The 13168-nt window shown below is 43.8% G+C and overlaps 1 protein-coding gene across 2 annotated transcripts in view; it reads left to right on the forward strand.

Moving 5' to 3' along the window:
- The first annotated feature begins 629 nt into the window (after window positions 1-629).
- Window positions 630-13168, forward strand: part of SF3A1 (splicing factor 3a subunit 1) — an 18656-nt gene continuing 6117 nt past the window's right edge. The window contains exons 1-7 of one of the 2 annotated variants that reach the window (XM_018555513.1): window positions 630-750; window positions 4726-4740; window positions 5563-5669; window positions 6816-7017; window positions 7158-7415; window positions 9675-9749; window positions 11549-11699. In XM_018555513.1, coding sequence (XP_018411015.1) covers window positions 715-750; window positions 4726-4740; window positions 5563-5669; window positions 6816-7017; window positions 7158-7415; window positions 9675-9749; window positions 11549-11699 — 844 coding nt within the window. In that variant the 5' untranslated portion in view covers window positions 630-714. Of the gene's footprint in view, window positions 769-4725; window positions 4741-5550; window positions 5670-6815; window positions 7018-7157; window positions 7416-9674; window positions 9750-11548; window positions 11700-13168 lie in introns of both variants that reach the window. The other variant, XM_018555512.1, reaches the window with a different exon arrangement.

The raw sequence follows: 13168 nt of genomic DNA on the forward strand, positions 1-13168 counted from the left end.
CAGGGTGACTGGTCTTTTATCCGCCCCCTCCTGTACTTTTCTGCAGGGAGCTTGTCCTGGTTGGATCTGCTATTCCTCCCCCACAGTCCTGCCCTCTGCACAGGCTATGTATTATAACCTTCGTTACTACTGAGATATTTGATTTTTTGAAATATACTGTGTCTGGAGTTTAACTATATTTTCTACATCTCTCAGTGCTATACGTTCGGGAGCTACTTACTCCGTTAATGAACACGTATAAGCCGACTATCCCATGTGAAAGTTGTTGAACCCTCAAGTGTAAACTCGCTGGAGTCACAGACAAACCTGTTGTCTGCACAAACTCCTTCTTCGTACACTACATGCGTTGCCATAACAACGTAACACCATAGAACGACTACTTCCGGTGCTTCGTATTTCCGGTTTGATGTGGAATGTACTATTCAGTGATGGGGGTGAAGGATTATTGTGCTAGTTACATCCCGTTGACAACGCAACTACTGTTTCTTAACTATGACTAGGCTGCCTTAGCATTTGCACCTGCCTGTCTGCAAACAGGTCCGGTCACTGTGCTTGTCTGTATACAAACGGAGAGGTTTTGTTTTTTTTTGTACACCCGAGCTGTGGTGTGCTGTCCTCCAGCACTTCCGCCCGTCTTTTTCACCTCAGTGCTGCCGCCATTTTGGTGTCGAGTGCTATCGGATACCGCCAGAAGCCCGGAGAAAGGCCGACACCATGCCGGCGGGTCCAGTGCAGCTGTTGGCTCCTCAGGCGCCCGAGGGAGGGCAGGTAGGTGTGAGCTGTGCATTGCAAAGATCCGTGGGGTGGGTCACCTGTTGGTTTTGCTGCCATATGTAATGCAGACGGCTGTATGTACGCTTCCATGTGTGTCTACAGAGACTCAATAGGCTGTTTATGCCAACATGAAAAGTAGGGAGCTGTTGGACACCTACAGGGTATAAGGGATATGTGAAATGATTCGTACAGGTGGTAGTGGCTGGGATTAAAGATACAATGTTATTAAGCTATTTCAAATGCTGATTAAATCACAGTGTATGCTGCTTCTTGATGTTTAACATTGTTGGCTTTCTGTTTAATCAGCTGGACCCCTGAGCCCTGGCCCTGATATCCTGTTTTAGGGCTGCTCCTTTACCTTGCAGGATCCAGTGGCGCCACTCTTGTGTGTGCTAGTAAGCTGTGTGTGTGTCTCCACAAACACAGTTACAGCAAGACATTCACCTGCTTCCTGCTCTCCACTCTCCTGTCTCCAAGGTGGCTACTGGAGAGTGATCCATCCTTTGTGATCTTGTATGGGACAGGAAGTTTAGGGAAGTTGATAGAGCTGGAGCCAGCTGTTTGGAAACATGGTGACTGGAAGTGCTTGGGCAGCAATGTTAAGAAATACTAATAAATTAGATTTGATCTGGATTCATTAATGGAAAAAGTTTAATGTAGCGTCCAATCAGAGATAGTTTGTCAGCACTTTTATTTATACACTGCTCAGAAAAATGAAAGGAACACTTTGTAATCAGAGTATAGCATCAAGTCAATGAAACTCCCGGGATATTGATCAACTGCCATTAGGTATCGGGATGAAATCCTTGGACCCATTGTCAGACCCTACACTGATGCAGTGGGTCCTGGGTTCCTACTGGTGCACAACAATCCCTGGCCTCATGTGGCGAGAGTATGCAGCCAGTTCCTTGAGGATGAAGGAATTAATACCATTGAATGGCCCCCACGCTCGCCTGACCTGAATTCAATAGAACACATCTGGGACATTATGTCTTGGTCCATCCAACGCCGCCAGGTTGCACCTCAGTCTGTTCAGGAGCTCAGTGATGACCTGGTCCAGATCTTGGAGGAGATACCCCAGGACACCATCCGTTGTCTCATTAGGAGAATGCCCTGACGTTGTCAGGCATCCATACAAGCACGCGGGGGCCTTACAAACTAATGAGTACCATTTTGAGTTGCTGCAATTAAATTTCAGTACAATGGACTAGCCTGCTGCATCATTTGTTCACTTTGATTTTTGGGGCATCTTTGAATTCAGCCTTCTGTAGGTTGATAATTTTTCATTTCCATCAAACAATGTGGCATCCTTTTGTTCCTAACACAGTACCCAGTCCAGTATACAGTATATATCCAGTGTGATATTTTTCCCCATTGAGATCTGATGTGTTTTCAAAGGGTTCCTTTAATTTTTTAAAAAAGTTTTATATTGGTATAGTGCTGACAGTTTATGTAGCACTGTATATACTGTGCGCTCACATCAGTCCCTGCCCCCAAGGAGCTTGCAATCTCCCTCTTCACACTTGCATTTTTTTTTTGTGTATATACCTCCTTTTTTTAATTCACGTTGCCCCACACTACTGTGTGGTGTTCTTGCCTGGGTGAGAATGACATACTCCAACTGCCAGAGGCCTCCTTGGTTACTTGTGCCGCACATTCCAGGAGGCTTCAGGGTAATCCACAGCACATGCATCATGGCGCATCATAAGGGGACCAGCTGCAGGAACACAGAAGAGACAGCCGGCTCTCAATGACATAAGTGAAGATGGTGACCCAGCATGCACGATGGGTTAGAGCAGGACAACGCTGAATTTGCTGGATGTGTGAGAATGTGGGGATTCATAAAACGGGGGCAGTTACCAGAGACAACCAATCAGCTTTTATCTTTTCATTTTAAAGCTTAACTGAACAGACTGAAAAGAGAAGCTAGTTGGTTACTATGGGCAACTGCTCCAGATTCTGTCTGCTCCAGTTCTGATAAATGATGATGGATAAGGCAGGGAACAAGGTAAGATGGAATAAAAAAAAAACTGTGTGAAGTTCTTTTAAACAAAAACCTGCTACCCATACCTTTTTTTTATTTTTTTCCCCATGTTCTAAACTTATTGTAAAGTTTGCCATCCTATTTTCCTCAGCTCCATCTTGCGGGCTTTCATTTGCACATATGTAGTGTATTTAACCATAAGTTAATTTTTTTTATGTTTTTTTTTTTTTTAAGAATAGGGAGAAGTAAAACTGTCTGTTCCATCTTGGAGATCTCCCTCTTACTTCCTGTCCCAGACACCCAGCAGGAAGTGAGAGGTGATCTCTCTAAAACAAATGTATATCTTTGTTATGTTACCTGTTATACAGGGCATAGGTACACTGTCTCTGCAAAGGGCAACGTCTGATCCTCATCTACCGACCTGCCATTTCTTACAGCTCCTTCATCCTCCAAAGCCAGTTCTGAAATTAGCTCTTTTGTGTGGCAGTGCTCAGGCCTGTGTATTGGCTGCTGGGCCTGAGCACCCTCACGGGATCAGGCTGCATGTTCTCTCATATTTTGGAGTGGGTATTGTTTTTGGCTGTAGTGTAGTAAGGAGGGGGCGTGTCTGCGGTGCCATTGAGTTGCATGGCACCGCAACTCCCCCTCCTGCCCTAGAACGCAGGAAGGCTTCCACTATGCGCTCCAGCTTGTTCTGGCCACTAACCGTGCTGGAGCGCACTGGAGATGGTGTGAACTGGTCCTGAGGGTTTGGCAAATTTTGTAATCTTTCTTAGATTTAAGAGAACTATGGGGCAAATGTTTTTCCCCATAGTTCTCTTAGGGTCACGGGAGGACATGTACTAGTGTCCTCCCGTGACCCAAAGCACAGTATATCGCGAGCTACAGCTCGCAATATACTGAGACCACCACAGCCGGCAGGGATTCAGACATTACAGTGGAGATCGGCCCAGCTGCATGAGTGACAGCTTGCTCTGCCTATCTAGGAGCACAGCCAGCTGTACCCGGCGCTGGAGGATCGGACAGGGGAGGGGGGGGGAATCTCTGCAAGGAGCCGTGACTGACGGAGATGATCGGGAAGTGAGCGAGCAACGGTATGTGTTCACTTCCCGATCTACTGAGCCGACATGTGATAGTTTAATTGTCACACGTCGGCTCGAACTATGAGGGTGAGTGATTTTCACTCATCTCATAGTTCTTCTTTAACCAACTGTTTTGTTCCACTCAGGGGCTCAGTGCTCAGGGGCCATTTAATCTCCTTCATATGACAGATCAGAGCGGTGAAGATCTTGGATTGTCTGTTTTATACTATAAAGCAGAACTCTGGGAAGAATTCTTATTACCCCTTGTCTTCAGTTCATATATCTATAAATCTGCATGAAGGTCTAGCTCCTTCCTGACAAATCTGGAAAAATGATAGACTTGTTAATTCATTAGACAGACTGTACACTGCGCAAGAGGTGCTTTCCAGGGCTCATTCTTCTCAAGCAAGCAGGGCTCCCCAAAAACATGCATTATATGCAGAGAAAATGGAATATGACATGGCACGCAATAATCTTGTCCCAGCTGTCCCACAAAACTGGCCTTCTGCATAAATGGATGTTACCATATTTATCATACCTCATTGCACAATGTGTCCCCTAATTTGGAGGAAGTAAAGCTATAAAAGAAAAACTTTTAGATTTAATATGTTAGTTTGCACAGCATATTGGCACACTAAGGCAGGTTTACCTGTCAAAGCATTCCCCTTGCCAACTGCGCTCCTCCCTCTCCAGCACTTTTATATTCTTCCTTGTCTTCTTCTGGGTTTTAAGTGTTTAGCGGCCTGATTGGCCGGACCAGGACGATGAGCATGCGCATGGTTGTTACTTTGTTAGTATGCCAGGTCTAGCAAAACAAATGGCAAACACACTCATCAACTCATAACGAGCTTTCAAGCAAGGTGCACACAGAAGGGCTTTTTACAGTACAACAGCAAAAAGGTTCCCAGCCAGCATGTAAAAAAAAACCTGTCCAACCGCTAAGGTTAAAAATAGGTTTAGATACATGTCTTCTGCAGACTATGTGAAAGCCGCACTGCCTCATCAAGGCCTATCTGTGTAGTGCGGTCCTAACTCTAGCCTATGAGAGTCTCCATCTTGGCGCACATGTAGCAAACAACAAAATTTGGGTGCAGGTTTGCCAGGAGGCAGCCCAACCTCCGTAAAGGCACAGGGACCCCACACATCACAACGGCAGCTGAGACCCCCAGACTGCACCAAATCAGTCAAGCAATGTATGCCAGGTCTGTCGCTGAGCTACACATGCACAGAAAATTCCCTTACTGATCAGCCTGTGTGAAAGGGGCCTAACGGTGCACTCTGTGCTGACCTATAAATTGCATTTTTCTCTGGATTACAAAACCCTCTGTTATATAGAATAGGAGCTGGGTGGTGTGCTGTAGTCTTATCTTGTTCCTGTTCTGATGCAGTATGGTAAATGAGTTGTCATGTTAGGACTGAAAGTGTGTTCCTGGCAGAATCACCAGGTGGGAAAAAGTTTGAATATAGAATCTAATCCAGGCACCTCATCTAGGGGCTGGTAAGCCACAATTTAGAACCTTTTTATTTTTTGGATTTAGATACACTTTTATAACTCAAAATGTTGCTCCTGTAAATATTGTCTTGCCATTGAAAAGAGCAGTGATGGTCAACATGCACCGAGCTTTTGGGTTACAGCAGTAAATTGTTTTGGGACTGCAGTTCCTTTTATATTCCTCAGATAAACTAACTTTTTTTTATTTTTTTTTGTAGCAGCAAATGGAGGAGGAAAAAAAAGAAGAGGTGGTTTACACTAAGCCTATTGTGGGTATCATCTATCCTCCACCAGAGGTCCGAAATATTGTGGACAAGACTGCAAGCTTTGTGGCAAGGTAAGTGATGTGAGCTTGGAATGATTGTGTATAAAACTGTCAACCAATCGCATTTGATTTTTCTCACATTTGGATAATTACTAGTAGACTGGTTTTCTTCACACACTTTCATTAGATATTCGCTGATGGTTTGCCAAAAAGAATTGTAGGCTGGGTTCACACCTGGGTGTTTTTCAGCACTGATCGAAGCGCAGAAAAGCGCTCAGCAAGAGAAATCCCATACTTTCCTATGGGCATGGTTCCCACCTGGGCGTATTTCAGCAGATGGAAACGCGCTGAAAAACGCCCTACGCCCAAACAAGTACAGGAGCTTCTTTGGGGCGGATTTCAGCGCATATCCATTGTTATTTCCGAGTGTGGCTCGGGGTTGACAAAGCGGTAACCCCGAGCCACACTCGGGAATACAGCGCAGGTCTTACCTTGTCTGCGATCCCCGCTGTGTCCTCCGGCCGCTTCCGGGGTCCATCCCTTGCGAGCGTACGCGTCGCAGGGGGGCGGAACCGGCGGGAAGTTTGAACGTTTAAAAGAAGAAAAAAAGACCTGAAAAAAATCATACCGCCAGGGAGGTATAAAGACGCACGTTTCACTGAGCGAAAAAACACGCCTATAGTACGTCCAGGTGTGAACCCAGCCTTAAGGAAAAGATAGGTCTCGTGTTATTGTACTATTGTCCCATGTCCTACTGTCATTATACAGAATAGGTTTGAAATGTACAGAAATCGTATTGGTTACTGTGACCAGCAAAGATTGATAAATGAGGCCTACTGAGCTTAAAGTCAGCCCTAAAGTTCCCATACTATATCGCCACCTCCCTTTTGAAAATGCTAATTGACTGTTACTGATTCAGGACAGTGTAGATCAGACAGAATGTCTTAACTACATTCATATTTGAGCTAAGCCAGTCAAGCATTAAATCTGAAGGTTGAGCATGGTAGCCAGGCAGCTAGCTGTTAAGGGAGAGGTCCTCACAGGCGCATCGTTGTTCCTCTCATGCCAGTCTCCACTAAATGGGTGTTCATTTCAATTGAGTTTTTAACCAACACATCTTACTGCTCATGATTCTTCATTACTTTTCCATAATAAGCAGATGGCTGGATTTTCACTTTGAAGATAAAATCTGATACACATATTTTTTTTCTGTGACAGAAATGGCCCAGAGTTTGAAGCCAGAATCCGTCAAAATGAAATCAACAATCCTAAGTTTAATTTCTTGAACCCAAATGATCCTTATCATGCTTACTACCGTCACAAGGTCAATGAGTTCAAAGAGGGAAAAGCGCAGGAGCCATCTGCTGCCATACCTAAAGTTATGCAGCAACAGCAGTCTGTACAGCAGCTTCCACAGAAGGTATGTGATTGTTCCACACATGGAAATCCAGTTGTTTCCCAAAATGTATTATGTAGAAATGACATTCCCCTGTTTAAATTAGAACTTTGGTTTTGGATGTACCCGTATAATTGCTGTACTCGACTATATTCTCTTTTCAGGTTCAAGCTCAGGTTGTCCAAGAAAGCATAGTTCCAAAGGAACCCCCTCCAGAGTTTGAGTTTGTAGCTGATCCACCGTCTATCTCTGCCTTTGACCTGGATGTGGTGAAACTGACAGCCCAGTTTGTGGCTCGTAACGGGCGCCAGTTTTTGACCCAACTGATGCAGAAGGAACAGAGAAATTACCAGTTTGACTTCCTTCGGCCCCAGCACAGTCTTTTCAACTACTTCACCAAGCTTGTGGAACAATATACTAAGGTAATGCCTTTTAACAGTCCATTGAAGAAGCAGGGAATTTAATTTATTTTAATGGAGCTGTAGTAGCTGTTGCTTTCATGTACAGTATGTATGTTAGTTAAAATCACACTTGCCATAGCAGAGGAGGGGCTTGTCTTTATCTTCTAGAAGTAGACATGTCCCAAACAAAAAAGTTTAAAATAAAAACATACCTTTTTGCTGTAGGCAGACAGCGGCATTTCCTCAATCTCCCGTAACTTGAGTGACAACTGTGAGTCTGCTGGGGCTTTTGGCTTTACATCTGAGATGTTGGTGCCCAACAGCAGTCTCAGGGCCAATGTGGGGTTTTGTGTTTGTCCAGGACAAAGTCTTATCTACGAGGGGTTCTGTGGTGTTTTGATGGGTTTTTTTTCCCCCCTACCCAGCTTCAACACCCAACTACCAGGGAAGTGGCCTGGCATGCAGGGCTTTAGAGCTGGAGACTACTCTTAAAGTGATATTAAACCTACTTTTTTCTGTATGTGGAGGCCAGACAAATACTATTTTTCTTAAAATTTTTCTATTCCCTCATTCTCTGGTATCCAAACAGCCCCCCCCCCCTCCCCCTCCCCCCATACGGGTGCCTCCATCAGCTAGCCGGCAGCTATGGAGGCACCCAGCTGTGTGCGCCTCCCATCCATGCCCCCACTCTTGAAGTCAGTTTGACTGACAGCAGAAGGAACCTATGACTCCTCTGCCCTCAGTACCCTCCTCCACAACCAGGAAGCTCGGGGAAAGCAGAGTATCTTCCTGGTCGCTGTGGGTGGGACGAGGGTTTAGAAATGAACTGAGTGTTTTTTTTATAACCTTAATGCAGAGAATGCATTAAGGTATAAAACACTATGGGGGAGGGGATTTATCAGAATCTAGAGCAGTTGCCCATGGCAACCAATCAGCTTCTCTCTTCAGTTTTGTTCACTTAAGATTTGAAAATGAAAGAGAGAAGCTGATTGGTTGTCACTCACAGCTGCTTCAGATTTTGTCTGCTCCAGTTTTGACGAATTCCCCTCTATGCCTTTAGTACCACTTTAAAGGAGAACTATGGGGTTAAGGCTTTTCCCCATAGTTCTCCTTAGGGTAACGGGAGGACACAAACTAGCGTCCTCCCGTCACCCTAGGCTCAGTATACCGCGAGCTGTAGCTCGTGGTATACTGAGATGCCGCAGCTGAAGCGGATCCCGACAATTATGCCGGGATCCGCCCAGCTGCGTGACTGACAGCTGGCTCTGCCTATCTAGAGGCAGAGCCAGCTGTACCGGCCCCCTCCCCCATCCGTTCCGCCAGTCAGCGCTGGCGGAGGGGGGAATCCAGCCCCTCCACTGTCACGGCAGAGAGCCGTGACAGGATCGAGAGGTGAGCGAACGCCTGTATGTGTTCCCTCACCTCCCGATCTACTGAGCCGACCTGTGACAGTCTCATTGTCACAGGTCGGCTAGAACTATGAGGTGAGTGAAAAGCACTCGCCTCATAGTTCTCTATTGTCTGTCTGGCTTGTCATGGTATCTTTATTTGCATATTGTGGATCTTTTGGGGGTATACAACAATATAGTCACAGCTTTAGCATGCAAATGTTTGGTTTTGGCTGAATATAGAGTACCTCTTTAATAATGGGCTCAAACCTGGCAGATTTTTAGGTAAAGTCCGCTGAAATCTGTAGAATACATGAAAAACTGTAAACAGCAGAAGAATCTGAAAGTATGGCATTAAATTGACAAACTGATCCATCAAGTAAAGCCTTGAAATTAAGTGCAAAATCATTAAAACCATAAGAAATATCTGCCCACTTTGCCCTTTCATAAATATCCCTGTGTGTTTTATTTCATCTCACAACTACAATACAAGGCAACTGTGATCGATATATTTTTCTCCATGTTGATGATTTTGTCCCTTTAGGATGATAATTGCATAGTTGAGAGAATGTCTTGTAAGTGCGTTGTGTACATTGTTTGACTTGCATATATCCTCTGCTGCCATTATCATTTGCTGTGCGTGGAACATTTCTAGACACCGCTCATGGGAAACTAGCTTCAGATCTTCTGATACAGGTTGCTGGTGTCTGAATATATTTATTACTACGTCTGTTTCCTATGTATGCTTGTGCAGCTGTTCAGCAGCAAGTCATTGCAGACTGGCCTGAAGGTGGCTGACTTGATTACAAAGCTATTAATAGAGATGACCGTGCAAGCTCTCCTACTCTGACACTGGATAGTACTTTGTAAGTGATCTCTTCGTCTGTTTCAGATTTTGATTCCTCCAAAGGGATTACTCCCCAAGCTGAAGAAAGAAGCTGAGAACCCCACGGAGGTTTTAGACCAGGTAAGTGTCCAGGTCTTGTTTGGCTGCAGTTTTATATTAACGATTATAAATGCAAACGACATGCTTCTAAATTAAACTACATTCTTCTTCTTCCTTTTTTTTTTTTTAATGTGTTTTAGCTGATCAGTCTCTCTGGAACAGTTTTGTTGAACTATACGTTACTCTAAAGTATTTCACTTTATGTAAAAGAGTATCTTTTGAAACCCATATCTCTTATATATTTGATCAATTTAGCATTGGGTTTACTGTTATGAGGCAAGATACAGTCTGTTTTTATTAGCCAGTTTGATTGAAGAATTGTGTTCTTCAAAGTTATTGGCAGAAAAGCAACTGGAATTTGTGTGTGTATATACAGTGTATTCTTAAAGGAGAACTATGAGATGAGTGATTTCCACTCACCTCATAGTTCTAAGCCGACCTGTGACAATGAGACTGTCACAGGTCGGCTCAGTAGATCGGGAGGTGAGGGAACACATACCGGGTTCCCTCACCTCTCGATCCTGTCACGGCTCTCTGCCGTGACAGGGGGAGGGGCTGGATTCCCCTCTCCCCGCTCCCGATCTGCCAGCGCTGACTGGCGGAGCGGACGGGGGAGGGGGCGGGTACAGCTGGCTCAAGGAGAACTATGGGGGGTTTTTCCCCATAGTTCTCCTTTAAATGGCAGATGATATAACACACATTTTGTTTTGAATCCGTAACCTTTGAAGTTATTAAACTCCTGTTTGAGAGAAATCGTGAAGCAGGCCCTGGTGTATTTTCAAACTATTGGCCTTCGTATTCTTATTTGGGCAACTCATTAATCAAATGCATTTTGTTGCATTGTTATATTTGCTTTTGGCTCTACCATGCTTACTTTGTAATGGAAACGGTCTGTGAAGCAGTTTGAAGTAGGGATGCACTGAAATTTCGCCCGCTGAAAATGGCACTTTTGGCAAAATGCCGAAAGTGCCATCTTTCAGCCGAAATTGCAGTTCATGCCTGGTGTCCCCTCTAACACAGTGCAGCGTCCAGCAGGGAGGAGAGAAACTGTCACAGGAGGCAGAGCCTTGCGGGGTAGGAGAGTGATGTGAGCGGCTGGTGTGTCACAAAAGGCCGGGTTCTCCTCCTGCACCGCCCCCCTCAGCCTCCTGTGACAGATCAGGAGAGTGGTGTGGGGCGGAGACAGCTGTCACAAGAGGCTGGTGGTGTAGGGGAGGAGTCGACTGTCAGAGGAGATCGAGCTCTCCTCCCTGCACCGCTCGCTCAGCCTCCTGTGACAGCAAGTCAGGATGGAGAGGAGGTACATGCAGTCAGCGATCAGTGATCGCTGAGTGTTTGTAGATAATTGAGGACATAGTATGGTTACTGTGTCCCCAATTATGAATGAATGGGAGGTGATCTACATCACCTCCCGTTCATCTATGACTGTGGACATGGTAAAAATACTATCTCCACAAGTTATGAATGAACAGGAACACTCAGTATAGAGGATTCCTGTTCATTGATAACGGTCTGCAGAAAAAGAGAATGAGGACTGGGTGTTCTCAATCTCTTTTTCTATTTTAAAAGGGAAATATCAGGGGTCTGTTTTAGACCTGTTTTTCCCCGAAGCCTCCAACAGTAAAGTAAAAATAAAATGTAAAAAAATTAAAATATATAAAAAAAATAAAATATTTTAAAAGGCCTGATATTTTTTGTATTTTCGGTTTTGTTTCGGGTTTTAAAAAAAATGTTGTTTCGGTGCACCTCCTAGTTTGAAGGCTTTGAGTTGCCAAACTGATAATTGGAACATTGCTTAAAATCTCAATCTTTTTGTGTAGGTGCGTTATCGTGTGGAGTGGGCTAAATTTCAGGAAAGGGAGAGGAAAAAAGAGGAAGAGGAGAAAGAGCGAGAACGTGTGGCCTATGCACAAATTGATTGGCATGACTTTGTGGTAGTGGAAACAGTTGACTTCCAGCCTAATGAACAAGGTAAGAATTGAATGGGATTGATTATTCTATCCCTTTGGTAAAATCTGAGTTTTATAACCCCTCACTTCCCAACAGTTGTTCCCCTTACAAAAATTTGAATAGTGATTCATTTAGTGTATCTATACTAGTTTTAAAAACTAAAACTTAAGGAATGCTTTGAAAGGATGTGGAGAAAAACTCAAAAGTGATCGAAATACCCTATTACACGGGTGTCCCCAATAGGAAGATTTCCTTTTAATCCTTCAATCACAACTAATACAATCTTTCCTCACTTTCTGCCATGGGGACTAGGTCATTAGGGCAAATAGAAAGGGTTGGTCTCCCCAACAGGGCACAGACTGTAATAAAAACATGACTGGACCTTTAGGCATTTCTTACTCTGGTTAATTATTTTCTAGTTTTGAATAATCTATGGTAGTATATTTGATACCATTGCATTTCTAAACGATGGAAGCTGCCTGTACCGCTCATCCCAAGACCTCCTGCTTTCCAGCTCCCTTGTCAACTCCTCCCATGCTCGCCTCCAGGGGGCGCGAACAGGATCGCCGCCGATTCTAGCTTCATACAAGTGATCTCATTAGATCACTTGTATGAAAACGATCGGCGGCTCCACAATATACATTTATCTCTACTTGTCCGGAGCTGGGCTAAATGTATTTAAAAAGTCGCCCGGCGCCCGAAACTGCATGTCCCGGGCGTTGGGAGATAGGAATTCAACACCCCTGCTTCCCTATATTGTAAAGCGCTGCGCAAACTGTTGGCGCTATATAAATCCCGTATAATAATAATAATACCACCTAAAGTAAAGTATTTTGATTTAATTGTCCATAGCTTATTTTTTTTATATATAATCTCAAAATCTGTTGTGCTAACAAACTCCACACCATACTATATATAAAAGAGATAAAGTGCATAAACCCTATATGTATGAAATCATGTGTTTACAAATATACAATACTATATACCCTCATAGAAAAAAAATGGTTAAATGTATAAACAGTGTCTCTTTTTATAATACGAATACTTCTATATATTGGTGGTCTCTTCACTTCAAAAATGTGCTCTTTTGTATTGAAAACGTGTAAAAACTACACACATCACTATAATAATCGCTAAAACAAATAGATCCAGTGATTTATGGCTCAACCTGACAGGTTTCATCAAAGTATTATTACAAAGTATTTACATAGCGCCAACAGTTTGCGCAGCAAAAAGTATTCACTTTTTCAAAGGCATGTGGTCGGATCATGGCAATACAATCTGATCTGCCTGACTTTTCTACCACTGACAATATCTACTAGTGACTTTACCATGGTTGCATTGATTTCACATTTTTTTAAATCAAATCTTGAGAATTTGTAAAATCAACGGACTGGAGAGTTCTCATGCATGTGTTAATAAATAGGTAGGATAATATTTGTATATATAGAACAGTATTTTTCTTTTTTAGTTATGGTACCCTTTAAAGT

The sequence above is a fragment of the Nanorana parkeri genome, unplaced genomic scaffold, assembly GCF_000935625.1.
Source record: "Nanorana parkeri isolate BGI_ZX_2015 unplaced genomic scaffold, ASM93562v1 scaffold199, whole genome shotgun sequence".
Classification (NCBI taxonomy): Eukaryota; Metazoa; Chordata; class Amphibia; order Anura; family Dicroglossidae; genus Nanorana; species Nanorana parkeri.